Source organism: Opisthocomus hoazin, chromosome 3 (assembly GCF_030867145.1).
Source record: "Opisthocomus hoazin isolate bOpiHoa1 chromosome 3, bOpiHoa1.hap1, whole genome shotgun sequence".
NCBI classification, from domain to species: domain Eukaryota; kingdom Metazoa; phylum Chordata; class Aves; order Opisthocomiformes; family Opisthocomidae; genus Opisthocomus; species Opisthocomus hoazin.
The window spans coordinates 93678569-93702591 of NC_134416.1; the positions used below are offsets into that span (position 1 = coordinate 93678569).

The window sequence follows — 24023 nt, forward strand, 5'->3', positions numbered from 1 at the left end:
CCAGGAATGCTCAGCAGCTACTTTACTAAAGCACAACAGGTACATTCCTCACCAACCAAAATACAAGTCCTTGACAGAACAAAAGCCCTTCTTTTTCTTTCAGCAGACAAAGCCTCTGCAGGAATGTATTTCTAAAAGCCTACACAACATACCCGAGAACAGCCATATCTTTATGAGGACAAGTAGACTACTCACAACAAACACTGAGTTAACCCAAATGAATTATTTGCTTTACAGAGTTTATTTTAATGTAAATTTTAACAAAAATGAGATTTTTTTATTACACTAATGTAATGTGTAAGCCTCACAAAGTTCAGAAAATGGATAGCACAAAGTCCTGCCCCAAGGGATGAACAGCCCCAGGCACCAGAACAGGCTGGGGCCGACCTGCTGGGAAGCAGCTTGGCAGAAGAGGCCCTCAGGGTCCTGATGGACACCAAGTTGACCACGAGCCAGTGATGAGCCCTTGCAGCAAAGGCCGCCAACAACCTCCTGGACTGCACTAGGCATCGCATCACCAGCAGACGGAGGGAGGTGATGCTTCCCCTCCAGTCAGCTCTGCTGAGAGCCACATCTGGAGCACTGGATCCAGTTCTGGGCTCCCCAGTACAGGTGAGACAGGTACAAACTGGAAGGGGTCCAGGGAAGGGGAACAAAGGTAATCAAAGGTTTGGAGCATCTGACACACAAGCAGAAGCTGAGTGCTGGGACTGTTCAACCTGGAGAATAGAAGGGTCTGAGGAACCCCATCAGCATGTATAAACACCTGATGGGGAAAGGGATGGGAAAGAGAGAGAGAGGGGATGGCAGAGCCTGGCATTTCACAGTGGTGTCCAATGACAGGACAAAAGGCAGCAAAACAATCTGAAATACAAGATACGAAGTGTAAACCTCAGACGACCTCTTTTCACTATAAGGATGGTCAAACGCTGGGATATGTTGCCGAGAGAGTTTGTGGAGGCTCTGGAAGAAACCCCAAACCTGCCTGCACACAGGTGTCCGCCACCTGCTCGAGTTGCCCCTGCTTTGAGCAGGGCTGCAGAAGACAATCTCCAGAGGTCCCCGACAACCTCAGCCGCTCTGTGATTCTGTGCGTGCAGTACTATCTACACACTACATGACGAGGGGTAATGGTTTTAAACTAAAACAGGGTAGGTTTAGGCTGGATAGAAGGAAGAAATTCTTTACAATGAGGGTGGTGAAACACTGGAACGGGTTGCCCGGAGGGGTAGTGGAGACCCCATCCCTGGAAACATTCAAGACCAGGTTGGACAGGGCTCTGAGCAACCTGATCTAGTTAGTGGTGTCCCTGCTCGCTGCGGGGGGGTTGGACTAGATGACCTCTAGGGGTTCCTTCCAACCCAAAACTTTCTATGATTCTATGATTCTACATCGTTACACCATAGGGATAGACAGCGGGATATAATTCATTCATCTCTACATACACCATGTGGTAAGTGATTGCTTATCAACTGCACAAGCCATATCACACTCCCATGCCCTTGCCTCCCCCTCCCCCCTGTACCCCACGCTCCTGGCTCCCCCTCCCAAGCAGCGCATGTTCTCATTTCGTAACGGCTGCAAACTGGAGCCCTTCGAACAACAGACCATGTCCTGCCCCTCCTGTCCTAGGGCAGGATCCTGTCACAACCTCCCACTAGCAACTCTTTCACCACGAGCGTTTTCAGCCGCGGGGTTACGTGCACTTGTGAATTCTGGGGGGCTAGGGCTGGGGATAATGTGTATTCTGCAATATTTAGCGAAGTATTAAAACAGAAGAACAGAGTTCCTGCCAGAGTAACTGAGCCCCTTTATACCGAATGGGGACTGTTTCTCTGTGGTGCGGTGTGCTTCAGTCCCTAATACTAGCTTCTTCCTTCTTTTGCTTCTTTTTCCTTGTTCAAGGAATTCTTTTTCTTTGCCTAGCTATGTGCTTTACACAGTCATCTTAACTTCCATCAAGCAGTTTATGTTTATGAAGGCTATCTGCTTTAGTTTATTCTCTTTACTTTCTACTTCTCTTTGAATTAGCATTCTTTTTCCTTTAAGGATATTCATTATTATTTTTTAAACTCCACGTACTTAATTACACTTGGAATTCCTTATTACTATTGTCTACCTCTGCCTTTAATCTTATTTTAAGATTAACCAACTGAGAATAAAATCTGCACGGGAAAAGCTTTCAATTCCCATACATCAGCTAATGGTTTTTCAGCAACTCTCTGCCCTCCATGTCACCACCTTGGCTCAGCAGCTCCAGCTTTGTTGATACTGAAGAGCAGCAGACTGCTACTGAGAGCTACACAAAAAGGCACAGAGATTATACCACCATTTGGCTCCTATCAGCTATATACACATCTGCACATCCAACATGAAGGTTCAGAGAGTCTGGGATGGTTTTCTTCTTAAAAAGTCAAGAGAAGTCGAACCTACAGGACTTTTTGGGTTCTGACACACCCTTCAGCACACGGTAATATTAGAGAGGGACGAGCTTCTCTGACAGCCATTCTTCAACCATGAGTGCAAACACACTACTGCTGGTTTGAACCAGTGCATTTTGAAGTAACCTGTGCAAGGAAAGTTACATGGCAGAAACTGTTGCAGAGGGCAGAAAATAAACAAAACTGAAATACTTCTCCTATGTGACATTCATAATGCTCCATAACACTTTGAGCCTGAAAAATTTTTAATTTGGAAGTAGAATCTTACTGTGCTGAGTAGTAAGTTTTCCACTCCAAGTATGTTTGCTTTGACAATCCACATAATACGTGTTTAATTTGTTACTCAATCAAGAAAAACAAAGATCTCCATAGCTACCAACAAGCTGTTACGATAGGATATAACGGCAGCTAGTTCTGTATCTCTCAAACTTCATGCATTGGGTTTGCTGCTCTAACAGAGTAAGATGTATTTGGGATAAGTTCAGAGATACAAGCTTTCCCCACTACTGTAAAACCCGATTACAGTAGTAGTTGCTCTTTTCCGAGATGGAGGATGTTTAATCTTTCAGTTCAAAGTCCCACGAAAGACCACCCAAATATGGCTCTCCCCATTACATTTAATGAACATTATAAAACATAGTCAGAAACAACAACAGAAGTTGTCCTTCTCCATACTTAGGGACTGCCAGCATCTGCGAGTGGAGAATGAACAACTCATGCTACAGGAAAGGAGCAAGTCTCAGCAAAGAGAAGAAATGGAGAACAACCAGAGTATCCATGTGTCAGAACAGAAACAGTACACGGAGAAGTAAGGAAAAAGAGGAACAAACCCAGGCTACAAAGAACATCAGGCTCATTAATAGAGAGGCAACAGAAACATGAAGTTCAAAGAAGTATATTTGATCATTTGCTTTCAGTTAGACCCTCTTTCTTCACCAACTCTATTCTGCTGGTTGAAGGACACACACCATACCACGTTAATTCTGGCACAGGATTACTAAAATAGAAAGATGGCCACAACTGAACTGGAAAAGATCTTGTCATCAGATCTGTTGGCCAACACACACTAACTGGAAGTATTCTGGGAAGAGGGTTGGTTTTTTTTTTGGCAACAGAAAATAGGCAAAAAAGCCTTTCCCATCACTGAGGCCAACGCCAGCAGTGAGGAAGCAAAGCCCTCCGAGGGGTGGAGGAGGCTTCCCCTGGGTCCCCGACTGTGGGCAAAGGGCCTCTGTGCCAGGTTACAGCCCTTGGATGCCATCAGGAACTCCTCCACAGCAAGCAGATAGGCTATAGCCAGCTTCTCTCTCCTCTCTGCCCTCCTGAGCATGTCAACTGCTTACTAACAACCATGTTTTTCTAACCAAAACAGATTTCAACAAACAGTCCATCCGCAGTGCACCACACTAAGCAAATGACTGCATAAATAGCCACAGTTTACTAAAGGTAAAATCTACAAGAAACATACCACCATATTTATTTATATTGGGCAATGATACTGTAAGCACACAGGTTTTCCAGTTGTTCTCATCACAACTACAGTTCTGAGCAAGTCAGAGGCAGAAGTCGCTACCACGTCACATGTTTCAACATCATCGAAATGTTACAGTGAAGTGAAACACATCCTTCACGAGGCTTCTGTTGTAGGCTGATCAGTTCACCTTCTAACAACATGTATAGTGAAACAGTTATAAGTACCTGATGCCCCTTTAATCAGAAGGGCCGGATTGTGTAAAGCTTAAGTAGAGGAAAAACGAAACAGCCTAACAATTCATACTTTTGAAAAAACACCTATTCAGCTCTTCAGAAGAACATTACAAGATTGTCTTAACAGTGATATAGAATCCCCTATCTAAACAGGTCAGCAGTTCTCCTAAATAAATGTATTGATAATCACTTGCAAATTATAGCTAAAAAAAAAAAAATACACTGCATCTCACAAACCCATTCTAAAGATTCACCATTGCAACACTCAAACTCCGCACTTTTCTTGCTTTAAACCACAAAATTACTTCTAGATTGAAAATACCAAGGCTTTAAAATTGAAACATGCAATATTCATTGATAATTAAGTATCTTCTTAGGGAAACAACTTACTTGATTGAGTTTCTGAAGTGGTCCTCAGCAGGATTTTTTACTGTACAGCTGTTCAGCAACCATAAATCTGCTTCAGCAGAGTCGTCTAGAAGACAGAAAGATACAAATCTGTATTAAGAATGACCCAACGTGTCAAATCCCACTTTATATCATACAAAAAAAGACCAAACTTAGCCACTATCAGTAAGTTGACTATTTGCAAAATGACTCTATATTCAACAAATAAAATTACAATCTTGGAAAGTTTTATTTATTTGTTCATTGTTTTGTGTTTTGTTTTTAATTTAAGATTACTAACAAGCAGTTCCATCGTGGTTTTTTTTTTGCAAAGGAAGAATGAACAGTTCTCTCATTTACCATCTGAGACGCCATTAGGTTGCACATCACGGAAAGCAAAGTTAAGAAAAATGGTCACTGCTCCCACAAATGCATACTCCCCAGAATATGGCCTACACAAAAGCAAAGAGATCACCAAAATGCATAAAGGCGCTTTTTTGATTAATTAAGTGGTCAACAAAAGCAGGTTTCAACTAACAAAACAAAATCCCTGCTTCAGCTCTACTGTGAATTAGTACCACCAAAGAGACAAATCAGAATTTATAAAACATGAGTCTCTACTAAAGATAAAAGCCAGTGTAGCTGATTTGGAAAGGAACATGTATATTTCTAGTTTAGATTATGTCTTAGTTATGGTATAATTATAGTTCACCAATTATTAGACAAGAGATATTCACGCAACGAATATCTGCCTCCATTCAGATAAGCATACAATTTTCTTCAAGAACCAAACCCTTCTGTGTGTTCCCAACCTACTGATACCTACATGCATCAACAGAACTGAATCCCAGAAATACCTGCAGCAACACTTCTATAAACTCTAATCCTGTAAAACATGACCTACAGTACAGAATTACTAGCACAGTTATTCTTCTTGTGAAGTTAGAGCTTCTATTTTCAAACAAAAGAAGAAAGATAAACCATCACAAATATTCCAGTGCTCTAGCATTCATCAGAACAGCCTGCACCAGCCTGGATAAGGAAATCTGCGTCACTGGTGCTACTATTCAGTGCATCCTCAGCATTGAAGCATTGTGATTGAGATGTATCTTTGAATAACATAAGCCAATGAACAATGAACAGAGCTAAAACATCATTTCTAGGATGCCTTATTTGAACTGGCATCCTGCTATAGCAGAAGAAAGCCTGCGAAGATTTAAGTGTGTTTACATATGCACTCCTCATGAATGTACCCACATAGGCGTGAATATCCTTCTTCCCCCCAATACACATACTTGTGATTCTAAATGCTAAAAGTGAAAAAAATCTTTCCTTCTGTCTCACTGCCATTTTGTTTAAAGATGTCACCCTTTACAATTAACTATCAGTCACTTAACCTAGGAAGCAGGTAAAATGAAAGTAACACATCAAATAGCAACTGAAGGACACGCTTATGTTGAGTAAGAGAAAACTTCAGAAGGTTTCTAGTCTTTGTTGACAGAGACACCGGCCTCTTCTATGACAGGAAAAGGCTACAAAGGAGTCATCAAAAATAACATTCAGACCTTTAGCTATTCTAAACATAAAGCGAATGTACCAAGATCTGCCCCTGTCTTGACACACTGGGAAAGAGGACCAAGCTCAGTTTTAGCCTATACAGATGTCAAAACAAAAATGGAATGAGCCAAAGCATCTCTCCACCGACCCAGGCTGCAAGAAAACAACATTTTCAGCCTAATCAATATACTATTAATGTTAGAAAGATAATTACAGGTAAAACAATGATTAGGAATGATGTACAGAAAAGCCAAGAAAGGTACAGTTTCAAAATCAGAAAAAGGGTGAACCCTTGGCCTATTCAAATTCACCAAGTATAAAAACAAACACATTTTTAAAACAGTATTCCAACAACACTGCCAAAACTCTATTACTTTTTCTTTTCAGCAGCATAAAGTGTTTATAAATCCAGCTCTACAGCCATAACACACACACCTGAGAATCCGATGGGGGACTAAATAACCAGAGGCCAACACTGCAAGTCAGACGGGAGGCTGGGAGCACATTTAACAGGCAAGAGCTTCCGTAGCAGCCACGCATCACTCTAGAGCTTGACAGTTTTCAAGACATATCTTTATTCAGAGCAGAGATGCCATAATGCAGAGAACACCAATTCTGCGCTTGGTTTCGGTTCCTCCATGTACCATGGTCTCCATGTGTAAAGTAAGAGACGGCTTCACTGTGACCATTCTCCTCCCCTAAAGCTAAAATTAAACCCCCTTCTTCCAAAGAGCACTGGAAAAACTAACACATGTAAGTTCAGGAAGACCTTATGCACTAACCCAACAGGAACCATTTCATACAGCAATTTGGACTTCAGGCTGTTAATATATCAGCTCCCTGACTGGGAGTCTGAGGGACTACAGCAACACCTGCACATATTTTACACACAGAAGAAAAATCTCCCAATAACATTTAAATACATTCCTTCACAGGTTTCTCTCTCTGCAGAACAGAGGGTGCAGAATAAAGGCTTCTGCAGAATAGAATCTTGTGAGCAGTTTCAGTAAAAGGAGTCTCATTAATGTATATATCTAAAAATCATTTAAGAAAAATAGAAACATAGCAGAGGCTTGTCCTCCCCTTACAGCAGTCTTTTTATTTTATCTTATTTAGTTGTTCTATTTCTGTATTTATTTCTCAATCTTTTTTCATATTAACTCTCATTCTCTCTCATACGGATATTTACTTGCAAGTTTGGATTATGCACATATATAAATACACACATACACACAAGTTACATGCATTTATTAATAAGAGTTCATACCATAACTCTCCAGAATGATAGCTGAATTTTCTTAGTTCTTTACTACACTGTTCATGTGTAAAATAATTACATGCACTGGTAGATTCACCATAACCTATCATAACTTCTCAAGCAAACCTCGGTTTAAAAAAAAATTATTTACCAACAGAGCACTTTTGTGTCAGGTTGCAGGAAAATGTGCATGCTTACAACACTGCAGGGTCAACCTGGGAGCAGTCACCCTTTCCTTTCAGAACTTCTGATGCACTTCTACTAAACGCAAGGCCTTGACGGACATGCTGAAACGAACACGGCCCAAAACACCAGGTTGGAGTTGGCACGCTGAAACATGGTCTTGAGGTTTCATAATTACAAAATATTAAGCAACACCAGGGGTGAGGGTTCTTTATTCAAGGGAGGGAGGGGTGTTGTTTGAGGGACTGGCTATATATATGTATATATACATATCTATACATATGTGTATATATATACACATTAACCAGTGTTCTGTCAGGAGTAGTCACTGGTGTTCAGTATGTGCCCAAAGAAAGAGTCAAACAGCTCTGACAAATCAGCTCAGGCTTCTACACACCTGCCTACAATGGGCAGGGGCAGCCAGACCCGAGACTTCCCTCTCTCTACTCCAGGAAGACACACGTGAAGTATTTCGTTCTGGATGTAGCCACGCAAACGTAGCGCTGTGCCTACTACGGCAGTCCGTGCTCCTTCCTTGGCAGGTCTCCGCTTGTCATCTCTTCCAGCTCCAGCCTCCACCTCGTCAGGTCACAGCGACGCTGGGATTCATTCCTTCAGCAGGAGGATGCCCAGCATCCTCAGCAACCTCCAGCAGACAAAATTTCAGTGAAGAACACAGGCTTGTTATTAGGAACTCTCACAGATCTTATCGAAGAGGACAATCTAACCTTTACAGAAGGTTTTTCCAGCAAATCACACATACTGTGACAGGCAAAACTGAAGCAAGGACCACAGGCACAGCGAGCATCAATTACAGTAGTAAATATGAGACATAAGTGGCCTTGGATCTTCTTTCCAGATATTCAGCCTAATGATAATTATAAAATGACGATATTCTGCTGCTGAGCATTCTCTGATGAGCTACTTACACAGTTTCCTGTATGTTAAGACACTTTGAGAAAAAAAGTTATGTCAAATCAGCATAGCATTCAATGCTCAAAAACACCACTCAAAACCATGGCCTTTTTGCATTGTGACATCTTTTCCATAAAAGAACGGCTACACTGGAAGTAAACCACAAAGTCTATCATGCTCTCTGCAAAACAACAGAGAGTACAAAGAAACCTAAAGGTCATGGAAACTTCTGAACACTTCCCTTAATTGGGAAGCTCTGGAAAACATGAATTGGCTGCATTATGCAATACAGAGAGGACAAAGTGGAAAGAGTCTGAAACATCAGTATACCTACAGAGGAAAACAATCTTTACAATCCTATTCTAAATGGCATTTTTGGGTTTGTTATCATTTCAGATATTGTAAATCAGCAGAACTTCTTAAGAAGACTGTAGTAATACTATCAGCTGAAAATTAAACAATTGTCTTGGGTTTGCCCTGGTGTTTTAACTCAAGTCTTTTTTTCCTTCAATTCTTTTTCCAAAACTTTGTCTTCTTCCAATTCCCCCCCAACCACCTCTCCCTGAAAAAAAATCAGAACACACACAAAGCACTGAATTAGAAGACACACAGACAGTGAAGCCCTAAAAGAACAGCCCTTCTTTACTTTCTTCAGCACATCACTCCTCTCCGCACTGAAACTCCTGCCAGAGTTGCTCAGCACTGCTTGCTCAAGAAATGACTCATAATTTGTACGACAACCTTTTAAACCCTGTGCATCAATGTGTAACTTCAGTCCAAAAGATCTCCCTCTATAATCACAGAAGGCTCTCCTGTGACCTTTTCCTCCAGCTCTCCTGTTCCTAAGCTCTCTACGAGTCTCCCTTCTTGCCCTTTCTGATTTTCCTTTACTTCAAACTCTCTTGCACAACAGATACCCTCAGTTTCTCTATTTTCACGTGCTATATTCCAGCCTCTGTTCCCATTTATGGACCTCTCCATGCTTCATTCTGTGCAATCTCACTCCCAGCACAGCTCTGCCCTCTTCCCTCCATCCCCTGCTTGGCGTTTTACGCTCTGGAGCCAGTCCCAGTAACACCCAAGTTATGTACGTGGAGCATGTGCTCACAGCTGGACTCCGTGTGAACCACATCCCCCCAAAAGACACAAAAATTTGAGCAAGAGGACATCTCACAGAAGTCATCTGGCTTCTTGACTAGAACAAAGTCACCAAACTTCCGACTTTCAACATCCCTATGTCACAGAAACCCACTCATGCCCTGGGTAACAGAAATTAGGTGCTGGTTAACTTAATGACATCTTGGGCCACTGGGCATCGAGGGACCTCAGTAAGTATTGGGAAAGAATCTCTTTCATAAGTCTTAGCTCAGAAACACTGTGAGTCATCAGCAGAGAAGGAAGGTACACCTTCCTCTGGAGACAAGTTCAGTTATTTGTTTCTAGACATTAGGCTTTGCTTGGCAGAGGAAAAATACACAACAAGGTTGAGAGGAACAAGAGAAACCAATTTTCTTTTTTCACTTTTTTCTTTCCAGACCTTTCCTTGGCACACAAAATACTTCGTTACCATTTGCTAGTTCTCGATATTTCATCTCATATATGTTAAACTATCAACTTTCCTATAACATGTCTTACAGCAAACAAACAAGCATTTTCCTTTTGTCTGCTCCCTCAACAGCAACTACAAATCAAAAGCACAAGTTATCATGAACTTCCAGCTGGCACTTGCTTGAATCTCAGAGCCACATTATCAGTGCCCGCCTCCAAAGATTTACCATGCATCTACCAATGACAGAAAACACTCACATACATGCTGAAAGTACTAACTTTGCTGATTGCAGATGTCCTTCAAAACATCTCTTATAGGCAGTTATTAAAATGTAAAATGTAACACAGTCAACCTGATTGCAACATGACTTCTGTTGTCTCATTGAATTCCTGAGATACTCTAGTCATAACGAACTACTTCGTCCACAATTAATGAAAATACTACAGCTTGGCTCACCCTGAGAATGTGCTATTTAAAGCTCCACAGGGAAAGACTGCTTATCAGATCGCATAATGAGACAGGTCTTCATTAAAAAAATAATTCTCCCAGCATGCCTCTTGCCCTAACTTAAACTGCAAATATGCAAAGTTGCTATTTTTATTCTCCATTAACATTTCCATTACTGAGCTAATTGCACAAGTAAGCTCTTCTCCTTTCTCCTGCTTTTAAGAAACTGAGTATTTTTACTAAATTAATTCTTGAGTGGGTAGAGATCTGAACAGCTGCTACTGCTGGACTACAGACAGGTTTTATAAAGCCTTCCAGATCAGGATGCTGCGTCTGCTATCAAAGAGTTTTTCTCTGTCCAGCACAAAAACAGAGGTGCACAGGGACTGTCCATTGAAGACAACAAACCAGTAGGAACTGAGCACATTTGAACACGTAAGATCAAGCTAGTTCAACTAAGGGGAGGGGAAAAAAAATAAAAACCAGTAATACACTATTGACTGGATTCAAAATTCTACCTGTTGAACCCTTGCCTCTCTCCATTTCAGTATGATAGACAAATAACTCAATTTTATTTCTTCATGCATACTTCCAGGTCTGTCTGTCATGTTTTTAAAAAAGTAGCATTATATTTCCAGTCACCTCAGCAAGCCCATTGCCAACTAACTGTGCCGTTTTCAGCTGTGTTTATGTGGTGGCGTGCAGTTTACTGAACCGCCCCCCCAACAGGAGGTTCCCACTGAACCCACTCATGACCAGGAACCGTGCCCCATCACTTCCTCCAGACAAACTCCTTCAAAACAGAGCAAGTCTGCAGCTGGAGTCAGCCAAGGCCAGCAGAACAGCTTATGAAGTCTGCTGCTACCACTACAACCAAGGGTAACTTTGAGGTTACTCAGAAGATATCTTTTAGCCAGGACTTGAAAAAATACAGTAGCTGAACACTTCAACTAACATTAGTATGTCTATAAATACTGCAGACAAAATAATCTATATTTCAGAGCATGCACCTTAACAGAACGCTTCAGGCCTGGCAGAGTTGTACTGAACACAGGACAAAGCACAGAAGAAAAGGGACATGAAAGAACAAGTTTTGCTTCAAAACATTGACTATGATAAGCTTCACATTCCCATTCTACCATGTGACCACCAGTAAAACAGTCTTATTTCCACCAGGGTTTTGAAGCCAGCAATCCATTCTCTAAATACCTTCCATCTCTGCTCTAGACACAGCACAGGCTGTAGCCTCGCACCTAGATGATCCCTGGGGTAAGCCACCTTTTTCTCCCACTTTACTACACACTTAAGGCGACTCCAGCTGTCCGGCTGCTTGGAGCAGCCCGGGGTCTGCACTGCAGCACCCAGACACACAGAGCTGGGTAAGAAGGCTTCAGCTCAACCACCCTCAGTGACACCGAAGGCTGCACAAGGTCACAAACAGGAGAATGAAGTATACTTTACAGTTGACCTGGTAGCAATGACACGAGTCCGATTAGATTTTAACTTCCATTTCAACTCCTGCCGCTATGTCCAGCTGATACTTCTGCCTGGTTACCCAGCACAGACAATGGGAATTGACAGTTACTTTGCTATTATGGTCATCTTCTCTAACTCATTAAATTTTCCATGCATTAAGGTACCTAAAGATACTCGAGGCTGTAAAAACATTTAGGTTCAAGCAGACTAAACTTAGAAATGTTTCTTCTTGAAGAGCAGTAGGTAATCACATTCTAAAATTTCAGCACCCACAGTGCATTTTAACCATTTCACAGAATCACAGAATGGTAGGGGTTGGAAGGGACCTCTGGGGGTCATCTAGTCCAACCCTCCTGCTGAAGCAGGGTCACCTACAGTAGGCTGCAGAGGACCTTGTCCAGGCAGGTCTTGAATATCTCCAGAGAAGGAGACTCCACAACCTCCCTGGGCAGCCTGGTCCAGTGCTCCGTCACCCTCAGAGGTAAGAAGTTCTTCCTCATGTTCAGACGGAACTTCCTCTGCTTCCGTTTGTGCCCATTGCCCCTTGTCCTGTTGCTGGGCTCTACCGAAAAGAGCTTGGCCCCATCCTCCTGACACCCACCCTTCAGATATTTATAAGTATATATTAGGTCCCCTCGCAGCCTTCTCTTCTTCAGGCTGAACAAGCCCAGTTCCCTCAGCCTTTCCTCGTAGGAGAGATGTTCCAGTCCCCTCACCATCCTTGTAGCCCTCCGCTGGACTCTCTCCAGTAGCTCCTCATCTTTCTTGAAGTGGGGAGCCCAGAACTGGACACAGTACTCCAGATGAGGCCTCACCAGGGCAGTGTAGAGGGGAAGGAGAACCTCCCTCGACCTGCTGGCCACACTCTTCTTGATGCACCCCAAGATCCCATTGGCTTTCTTGGCAGCCAGGGCACACTGCTGGCTCATGGTTAACCTGTCGTCCACCAGGACGCCCAGGTCCCTCTCCGCAGAGCTGCTCTCCAGCAGGTCCACCCCAAGCCTGTACTGATGCATGGGGTTGTTCCTCCCCAGGTGCAGGACCCTGCATTTGCCTTTGTTGAACCTCATCAGGTTCCTCTCTGCCCAACTTTCCAGCCTTTCCAGGTCACACCGAATGGCTGCACAGCCTTCCGGTGTATCTACCACACCTCCCAGTTTGGTGTTGTCAGCAAACTTGCTAAGGGTACATTCTAACTCTTCATCCAGGTCGTTGATGAAGAAGTTAAGTTCCTTTCAATTTTTTGCCCCGTTGGAATGTTAGCTTTCCTGCGCCCACAGCTACCACCACATCTGCAGGCACCAAGCATCTCCTCCTCCTTCCAGTCAAGACGGGGACTGATCATTTCCACACTTTATCTGCTTGCTATCTTTGTTGATCAGAACAAAAAACAGTTCAGTTATGGCCATCTCTAACTCCGGTTACAGTGCCGTGTGCCATAAACATTTGATTTTATTCTACATTCAACAGGTCCACTTCTCTTGTCAAAGAGGTCTCAGATATCTTCATGGAAAGGTACGCCATTTATGAGTATAGATCCATGACCACGTTCTAAAGGAAGCTTCTTCCAACACGACACAAGCTTATGGGCTACTTTTTCTCATGGCTCTTTGTTGATATCAAGTAGTAAAAGGTCTCTCTGCACATGGTGTTATATGCCAAAGGTGGAACAGGCAGCCTGAATTTTAGATTATTCCTTGAAAATAAAGACTTCCCTACTTTGAGAAAAGTGGATCACACAACTATTCCTTGAACAAAACAAGATCTTAGAACTACAGAGGAGAAATTTCCTTGCTAGCCAAGAGGTGTGTCAGCAGAAAGCCTGAGCACAGCCAGGGTCTGCTCGGCCCAGTACTGCCCACCGCTAAGGCACCCACATTGCCCTGGGCAGCAGCAGGTGCCATGAGCACAGTGCTCTAAGGTGGGCATCTCATTCTGCTCTTCAGTACAAGCCTAACCTCGATGCATTCCAAGAGTCAACGGCTCCTCTCACTTCACTGAAGACTTCTACGATCAGAGTTAATAATCTCAATATGAAGAGTACTAAAGAGTGATTTATCAGGCTCGCAGGTAAAGCATTAGAAACAAGGTCAAGTAGCCCGTTTTAGCCAGGCTACACTACAAAGACATACAAGTAACTCCAAAGACTCACTCTGATGTTTAATGTGGGTAGAATTTGTTTTCTTGACAGAATTTGGAAAAATCCCAGCAACTCCTCCTCTAAGTCTTCAGCCTGCTTGAGCTTCCAGAAATAGCATGCACAGTATGACTCAGTGGTTTTTTGTCTCTTTGTACTCCCTACACACAGCTCCATACGCAAAACACAGGAGTTACTCAAATGAGCAAATACAGACTGATTGCTTCTATCTTAGTCACTAATAGACTGAAGTCAACCATCAACAAAAAAAAAAAAAGCCTTGCACAATACCATGCAACTAAGTTTCAAAACACATTGCAAATATTAACTGATTCACCTTCAACACCCACATATTAAATATGCACCCAGCTCCACACCGATTCCTTTTCATCTTATAAATGTAGACGAGTAGTTTCAGAGTTTCTACAACGTGATCAAGCCACATAGGATGTCTAAGCAAATAAGCCAGGCAGATCTTAGCCAAGTTGCCCCTGACTTCAGGGCTGTTCTAAACACGAAGCCACTGCTTTGCTTAGATTCATATGCACAAGCTATTCCAGCCTACATCATTTACAGTCCAGAGCAGTGATACCCAGTAGCTTTTTAACAACAAGTTTTAAGGCATCCCCCAAAACCAGCCTTTCACTAATTTGGGTAGCACAGTAAACCAACAGAAAACACTGAAAAGCAGATTAAGTTGAACATTTTCTATGGGAAAAGGCAAAACAAACAAAATAAAACCCCAAAAACCCAAACCAAAAGAGATCACAACAGTTCTATTAACTCGCCATGAGTGCTCAAACACAAGTCCTACAGATGCGTTACCGACTGTCTCAGAGCATCTACTGAAGTCAAACCACTGCTCGAGAAGGACGACGGCTGACGTGCGACCTCCAGAAGAATCTCCAGCTTTCACGGGGCTCGCTGAAAAATGATTTCTCATTTTCGGTACCACACTTCAGAAATCTCCACTTGTTTGTCTACAGTCTCAGAAGAAAGGTTACTTAGTAAAAGTGATTAAGAGGATTTTATTATGTTTTACAGATCGGAGTTTCTAAACAACTAGTAAAATTTAAGTGAAACTGATGATGTTGAGATTTGCAATGTAAATCAGAAATGTCTTTTAAACTATTTTTTTGGAAAAATCACAGTGATCTGTGTTGAAGTAGAAAATACACACAGTAGTCAAGCATAAGCAGCTAATTTCATATGCTGACAGCACAGCACAGACGAATGAAAAATAAAAATTTTATGGTTTTCTGTACACGTCACATGTTTCCATATGAATTTGCTGTAAACAGTAATAAATATTTCAGAATCAAAAAAGATTGACTGGAATCTGCCCCAGGAAGATCATTTTAATCTCCCTCAGGTGCATCACACTGACAAGCCTCAGTTCAACAAATGTTTCTATCTGCAGAGCTAATGAAAAGTTAATGGCTCTCCCTGACTATGTCTGTGGGGGAGAAAGGAGGAAATACAAATTGAGGGTTGCTTCAGTCCTACCACGCACCCAGGTAACAACCTGCTGGGCTGGGCACAGCAGAGAAATCAAATGCACTTTTATAAAAATGCAACAGCATCGCTTTAATTACCTACTCGGTGAAGCCTCTCACACTTCTAGCCCTTGCACACCACAAGCAGATCCAACAAAAGGAAGCCCAAAGCAGTGAAGTAGAAGATTCTCACGTACAGAAAAATTCCCAAGCAAATCAGAAAGAATCTTCGCTACGCTTCAAGCATAATATAAAACAAATCTCAGGTAATGAAATGCCTTAAATGAGACCATAAATGCACCATGTTAATCTGGAGACAAGCTTTACTCCACAGATCTCTTGCTTTTTCAGTACACCTATTCGGTACAAGTTGGCACACGGCACTGAACTTCCTCACTTCCAGAACTTCCTCATCTCCATTCATTTTCACAAGAGTCAGGATTAGGGTTTTGCTATAGTCTGCAAATTAAAGCTAAATTTTACTCCCATATCTGTTTCATCATCTTTTTTCTCTAAATTCTGTCTGCATTAAGTTGTACCTAGAAGCAATTTATTGATTTCAAATGCCTTGCTTCCACTTATTTCTCCTGATACCTCATACCACAGGGAATATGGATTGAGTTTCCATCTATCACTTTTAAGAGAGTTAAAAAATATAAGCTATTTGAGCCAGATATGTCCAAACACTTATTAAATTGTAGCTTCCGGCTACTTATTGGCCTTCTCAGAACTACCTTCACACCTCATCTGTTTGCTACTTTATCAGTTTTCTGAAAAGCAGGAGATATGGGCTTAAGGTACCATACCCAGCAGCCAGATAAGCCTTTTCTGTGGTTAATTCCCAGCCATCATCCCCAGTCCAGATTATCAGCAGAATTTCGTGCTTGTGAAAGCTCCAGACTGAGCGCAGCGGAAATTAAAGCTCACTCTTTACCCACACAACTCACAGACACAGCGCAGCAATCGGCGGCGCAAGCTTCTTCACAAAATCCCACCAACCCGTTTCGATTACGCTTTGCCTACAAACCTGCAGGACAAAGTAACAGTTCTACCTCTCTGCCCGCTCGCCCCGACCAGGAGGGAAGCCTACTCATGCGAGAAGAGCGGAGCAAAGATGTATGGGGAAAGCAAAGCAAAGCCCAGGCACAGGCAGGTGTGAGGACATCCATCCCAGCCCCACTCACCCCTCCTGCCCTTCCCCTGAGCCCCGACTCACGCCGAACAGACACGCCAGCCCCCGCAGCTACTCCGGCAGCGATGAGGGCCCGTGCAGTCTCGCTACCCATTCCCTCCCTCTCTCCAAAACTCTACTTGTCTGAGCAACCGAAGCATCTAACAGCATCTAACCAAAGGAACAGGTGAGGACAGAAGAAAAACAAAGACGCTGGTCACTCAAAGCAGTCCCTTAAAGAGGTTGAGCATTTCTGTATGAATACAGTGATATCCATTACAGCCTCACACATGATTTCTCTATCCTGTTTCTTCCCAATTTTGATCACAGGTTTAATTAATGTTCTTATGAAAGAGACAGTTTTGTTAGGTTCCTGTCATTTGTACAAAAAAAAAAAAAAACAAACAGAAGATATTCTTCCAGGACTAATGAGGCTGCATACAATAAGACAAGCCTATTTGGAAACTTTCAACAGCATTTACAAGTGCCAAAAGTTGAAGTACTCCACTTTTGCACAGAATTGTGGCTTTACGGCCCCAGCGTGGTCCAATTTCATCAGGCACAAACCAGTCAAACACTAGTTCAAGGCACCGTGCACGTCTTATCTGACGGAACAGCAGCTCCCAAAAATAAAGAGGAAATCATTTCAACAAACAAGAGAAGGAGGGGCAGGGTGGGGGTGAGGATCCATTTTGTCATCTTATTTGGAAGCAGCATCTCAAGACTCCAAGCACTGTCACAAGCAGCGATGCCGCGGTATCGCAGCAGAATGGGCTGCCTTCAGACCGCACAGTGCTGTCCGGTGGTTCTCCATTTCCTTCAAGAAAAAGGCAGGAGATCTGCTGGAAGAGTCGAAGTTTCTTGGGTTGTCTTCTCCTCCCCTGCCCCAGGCTCCACACTGGGAGGGTCTTTCTTTTGGCTTGGCTTACCTTTGTCTTTCCTATGCTGAAGGCGAGGTAAGGAACACCAGAAAACCTGCATTTCCCTACACAGCTCAGTGTAACCAAGATATTTCAGAAGCCACTTTTAAGTTTCTCCTTTCAATAGACTGATGATACTTCCCTACTTTTAAGACTTCATGGCCTGTAGTTATCCACAATTTATTTTACATTTTCTGTCGTGAGAAGGATCTTTGTGCAAATTCCTCTTTTTCCACGCTGATGGCTGAAGTTTAATCTGGTATCTCCCATGATCCCTGTCTTCCTTTGTATATTTATATGTTATGACTCCACTGTCTTTGCAGCTGTTTTCATTTAGCACATGTTCTCCAATTTACCTTTTCTTTGCTTTCAAAGGTGAATTTTAAAGTCAGCATATCAAGTTTCTGCAATTCACACAACCCACCCCCCTCTGGCACGTTATCCACTCCACTGCTTGATACTGACATTGTTTTTTGGAAAGTTTTTGGCGAACCCTTGTGGCAAATGTTAAACCAAAAAAAAGACAAAACACACAAGCAAAAAATGGGGGTTTTTATACCTTTAATATACCAAGGTAAAAACGCTTATGGTCATATGGTTGCTCTGAGCATATGGTTGCTCTGAGCAACCTGATCTAGTTAGTGGTATCCCTGCTCGCTGCAGGGGGTTGGACTAGATGACCTCTAGGGGTCCCTTCCAACCCAAAACTTTCTATGATTCTATGATTCTATAACCACCCTTGGCTAAAGGGTAATGATCACTTCCAGCAGAAGATATAAGCTGTTTCTGTTAACACACCTTTGGTCTTTTCAACATTTCAGACGGGCAAGGCCTAATAGAAATGAATAAAACATTGCTAGATAAAAAGGCAAGTGGTACAGTGGCAACAGAGGACACCAGGAGCCCCACGACTACCCGGAAAGCCTAGACTACCTACCTTCAATTGATAAAGTTATACGGTATTGGTTTATAACTAGTCTGCAGTTATTTCAACCAACCTCGAAACAACAACCCTAAGGCAACACTACAATCTACAAGTGCGTTAACAGACCTCTACCAGGTAAGGAGAAAAAAAAACGAGTGACACCTTGTCAGGATGTGTCCAGCAAAACAAATACAGGTGTTGACTCAGCTTGAGGGTCCTCAGCACAGGTCAGCAGTCAGGATCTTCCTAAGCTGAACTACAGCACGGGTGATGCATCGGAGAGTCCCAGCCACAAACAACGCGGACCCACCAAGCTCTCCGCCAGCGTTGGCGGAGCAGACAGCGTCCGGCCTCCGGAAGCGCCTCATCCACACGTCCAACCTGTCTCCAGCACAAAGTTACCTGTCGAAAAGTGCTTAACCCCTTGCACTTAACTTAAGGTCCTGCTCTTCAGCTCTTCCAACTGCAATTAAACTCAGATCAAAGTGTTTCCTAGTGTTCTACTTACAAAAGCAGGAAAACCAAGTCGCCATGAGACAACAACGTTAAGTTCTCTTTTTCACCTTGTCCTCTTCCTCAGTCACACCAGCCCTCTGCTCACGTCTCGCTGAAGCTCTGCCAACACCAGTGTTTAGCCACCAAGGCTGCAGTTTTGCCAGGGAACCGGCTGAGTCACCATCCCTGGAGGTGTTCAAAAGATGTATAGATGCAGAGCTTAGGGACATGGTTTAGTGGTAGAATTGACAGTGTTAGGTTAATGGTCGGACTCAGTGATCTTGAAGGTCTCCTCCAACCTAAACAATTCTATGATTCTACGAAGTTTAGCTCTGTATACCTAGGCTCTGTACAGCTAAGTTCCTTTTCAATGTTTAGTAAGTATGGCAATCTATACGGCACCCTGCCTGCTGCTCCAACTGCCCTTCTCTTACTGAAAAGAAATTACTACCGTAAAGTTACAAGTACTTCAAATATCCAGCAGCCACTCTACTTCTAATTGTGGAAAAAAAAAATGGCTGTGGCTGTGACATTACTTTCTTTTGAAGGTAAGTGCAGAGAATAAAAACATACATGCTTGATATAAACAAAATTTAAAATTAAATGTCTTCCAAATGCCAGAGATGAGAAACCCCACAACATCCTTTATTTTGCTTTAACGCCGACTCATAAGAACACTTATGTGAAAAACTTTAACAGTTACCACAGCGTTTCATCTGCCAGCAAGCACTCCGGGAAACACGGCGATGCTTCCAGACAGACAGAGCTGAGAGAACGCTCCTCCTCTCCCAGCTGAGGAATCGCAGGGGCCGGAGCAAGCTGCGTGCAGCGTGTAGACAGCTCACTAATACCCAGGCAGAAAGAGGCATCTGATGGTACTCAGAATGTTAACCACAGTCTTCCATCAATAGATGCTTAGAGTCACTTTCGGTAATTTATTTCACAAACAAAACAAACAGTATAAGCACTGACCTCCACAGTTAAAACTGATGCCATGAGAGAGAAAGAAGGTGTAAACGTGTAACAGTGGTTGGGAAGCGGCAACTGTAAATGGAGAGGGAATAACAGCAGTACAGGGACCGACAGAGAAAATTCAGCAAAATAAAAATCACTAAAAGCGCTACCACCCCAGGACAATTTCCAGCTGTGCTTTTCCCTACTTGAAAAGTATAGTATTTGTTACATCCTGGATATAATCTGTCAATGTTTCTTGGTAAAGATAACAGATCTTTTATCACAAAAAAAAAAAGTAAAGTTTGTTTGAAGTTCTCTAGTTTTTCACCAAGTGTGGATTAAAAAAAAGATATCTGTATTCAAACTTGCATTAATAGTATATTCACAAAACAGACACCACAGCACTTTATCTGTTACAGGCTTTTAGTAGCTATTAATCATCACTGGGCTTTGCAAACACATGCAATGTATTTTCCATTAATCATCCAGCACTTAACACACAATGTTGGAATTGGCTTTGAACAGAGATATTTTGCCAAAACCCACCAGCTGTAAAACTGGGAAAACACCCACTGCACTGCAGAGGTTCCTGTACTCGCCCCTCCGAAGCTCCTCGAGCAAGTCCTCCGCTTGCAAGCCAGGTGCTTTTGGGGTCCACCACCCCACAGCAGCCCAACCACGCCAGGGCTCCCGGCATCTCTCGGTAAGAGACTTTCAGCTCTGAGAGCATCAGCAGACTTTGAGGACTCCTGGGCCAAGCTCCGTGTCCAAGATTCAGATCTGGGGAAGCCTGCAATAAGCCCCAAACGTTTGCAGCTCCAAGACTGCCCTAGATGTGCCAGCTTTGGTTCTTCTGCAGTCTCCAGCCCATCGGCACCCTGCCCTGCCCTCGAAGGCAGCAGCCCTGCGCAGCCTGGGACCTTCCGCGCAGCCTGGCCATGGACAGGAAGACCGAGCAGCCCAATCCAGGCAACGAAAGCCATGTCCTACTCCACACTGAAGCTGCCAGTTCCATGCAACCCAGCATTTCAGAACCACCCGCTAGTGCTGTTTTCTAAACAAAGACACTGTCTTAGCTTCTGCTTTTTTCACTTTTTTTCCCCTCTAAGGAAAGCAGCTTTTGCCCCAAACCATGCAGGATTTACCCGTCTTACAAACAAGGAACGATCTACAGCAGGTCCATTTTCACTGTACTACAAATGCTCAATTTAGTAAATTGCTGTGTTTTGGTTTGAAATGAACTGAATTCTGTTTGAATTCCTCACGCTGAGCTCTATATCTTTGTCACGTTCTCTATCATCCTTAAATTCTCAACAGGTACAGCATCATCAAAGCAATTACTACAGTTGCTGCATTTGGTTTTAAACTGCGCACATGCTCCGTCCTCCCCAACAAATGTGATTACTTACACACATCAAGCGCAATTAAATCCTCGGACCAAAGCAAACACTCCAGATAACAGGCATCATTTCCTGAAAAATGTCCTGCCTGAAAGCTCATTCATTATTCACAAGCTAGCTCATGTTATTAAGTAGAAACAATATCATTCTACAGCAGATAGACTGAAGAAACCATTTATTTTAATACTGTAAAAAACAACTTAAAATCAAATATTTGCAGCTCCTCACAGAGTCAAGATTCTCATAACATTCTCAATTTTTGATGAGGAATTTGAGATCCAGCATTACGCTTACTTTCAAAACCAGTGTTCAGCACTTATGACAAAAAACTCTCAGACTCTGTTCAAAATCTCTCTCTTTCTGTTCCCCACTTTCTTTTTACAGTTAATATATACTTAGCTCTTTTTCTTAGAAATAAAAATGAATATTAAAAGTAGAGCCTTACCAGGTGCTGTAAAATAAACAGCGGACTGGCTTTTCTTTCACTGTCTGACAAACAGTATTTCTGAAGTCCTACCAGTAATTACTACAGATGTGCTTCTGCATTTTTAAACATTATTTCTAGACACTTCATGGCTAATCAAAAGATTGAGGTGTTTGAGGAAATTTATTGAAGGCTTCTGTTCTTTCAGGCAGGCGATACCTTCAAGAATTTTTTTACAAGGCTTAAACTATTCCAAAAGTTCAGGCCTGCCCTAAAAAGGTACAGATCTTTCATCACCACGCTCCAGCTGAAGATTCAGATCAAGTATAGACAGTAAGCGCATGTCAAAAAACACACCACAGATGACACCAACAGCTTCCGAATTTGCACAAGGTCTCTGAGATTCGGAAGGAAGCAGACCCAGCCTAAGACCAGGTTTAAGAGGCACACACAAATACCCACAGAAGGGTATACTGCCGTCAGCAAAATATTACTGCCTACAATAAAGTCTGAGCAAAACTAATGGTCAGAAAACGTACCACCAGAATATATAAACCAGGCATGCTTACTGACCTGTCCATTTAAAACTGATGATCAGTGAAACAGATAATTAAGTGGTGGAATTTAATTGCTTAAATCCATTTACTAAGGCAAGTAAAAGCCAGGCATAACACTCCCCTTCCACTGACACCCAGGAGTCTTCTGCAAAGTAGGAAGAGTCCGGCATTTGCCAGGAAACTGCAACCCGCGAGATCCCCGACCAACGCAGATACGCTGTGCCTCACACCCTTGGTTTCACAGGAAGGTTTCAGTTTCACCACACGCATTTCAGTGGTCTCTGTTGTTCCACGGACGCAAATTTGAGATATACTATTAGGACGAAGATAGGCAAAATTCTTACACCTCCTTCAAGCAGGCATATGTTTAACACCAATGCCTTTGAAAAAAACAGAGTGTGCACCATCCCTTTAAAAAGTCAGTATTCGTGAATGTTCACTACTTCATTTTAATAATACACTGCAAATAATACCATACCAGAGTCTTCCAGTTGCTTTGTTTCCCCGATTTATTCGGTAATTACACGTCCAATGTCTTATTACATTAAGACACTAAAATATTAAAGGAGTTTTACTAGCAGGAGTAATCCTAGCCAGCAATTATTTGATATTTGTTGACCATATATGAAAAAAAATAATTATTTAAGCACAAAGAATCAACACACATCAGTCTAGAGCTAAACTCCAATATGAGCTGTAAGGTTGTTTTGGTTTGGGGTGGTTGTTTGGTTTCGTTTTGGTTTGAGGGTTTTTATTTTTTTTCTTTAATTCCTTCAAAGAAGCTGCCATTGCATTTAAAAGAAAAATTCTAGAGGAAGTCCTTAAAACCTTCTTTAATTTTTACGCACTTATTGCCACAACAGAAACAGTCATTAGCCAGAGTATTGTCTTCCATTTGTTTTACATTACTTTTCTGACGCATTAAATAATCCTGTAAAAAGACTGAAAATATGTGCATCTTCTATTTGTTCAGTACACTGGTTTTGCTCAAAGTGTATCCAAACATGCAGGGTCAAGTTCAGCGTCCCCACCTCATAGAACAAGCCACTGCCACAAATACTTTGCAGAGCTACACTACAAATACCTGGGCAACTAGAGGAGCCTTGCAAGAAATGCATTCTCCCTGTGCTTAAGAATTAATGATGAAAAACTGAAAGTGGTAGTGTTTAAATTATACAAGACCAGCAGTGAATTTGACCTAAGGAATAATTAGATGAGTATTTGCAAAAATGGTCCTGCCGTTGAGGGCACAGTAAGAGGTGCAGAAAGATCTGGAAGCAAATGGGAAACTAATAACAACTCTCAACAAATCATCAGAATAAACATAAACTGTAATATAAAGCATATGGGTTTCACAAACGTATAAAGCACCTTATTAGGGGGGAAACTGCATGGAGGAGTGGCAAGATACAGACTACTAAAAATGTACTCAAACTAGTACAGAATCCGCAGGCATTCCCTCGGGAAACAAACTGCTGACAAATCTTTAAGTATTAAGGACTCTTAGCAACCCCAAGGACTAGCAGACTCTCCCAAAAACCCCTAAAACTTTATTTCATCAGCACCCTGAGCTACCTAGCGCCCAGCAATATTTCCAGACATGTAAGACAGAGCTGTTGGCCAG

At 42.5% G+C, this 24023-nt stretch overlaps 1 protein-coding gene across 3 annotated transcripts in view; it reads right to left on the reverse strand.

Moving 5' to 3' along the window:
• Positions 1-24023, reverse strand: part of CDKAL1 (CDKAL1 threonylcarbamoyladenosine tRNA methylthiotransferase) — a 426501-nt gene that overhangs the window by 347206 nt on the left and 55272 nt on the right. For all 3 annotated transcript variants that reach the window (XM_075417076.1, XM_009941257.2, XM_075417078.1), the window contains one exon: positions 4539-4623. In XM_075417076.1, the coding sequence (XP_075273191.1) occupies positions 4539-4623 (85 nt within the window). The remainder of the gene's footprint in view (positions 1-4538; positions 4624-24023) is intronic.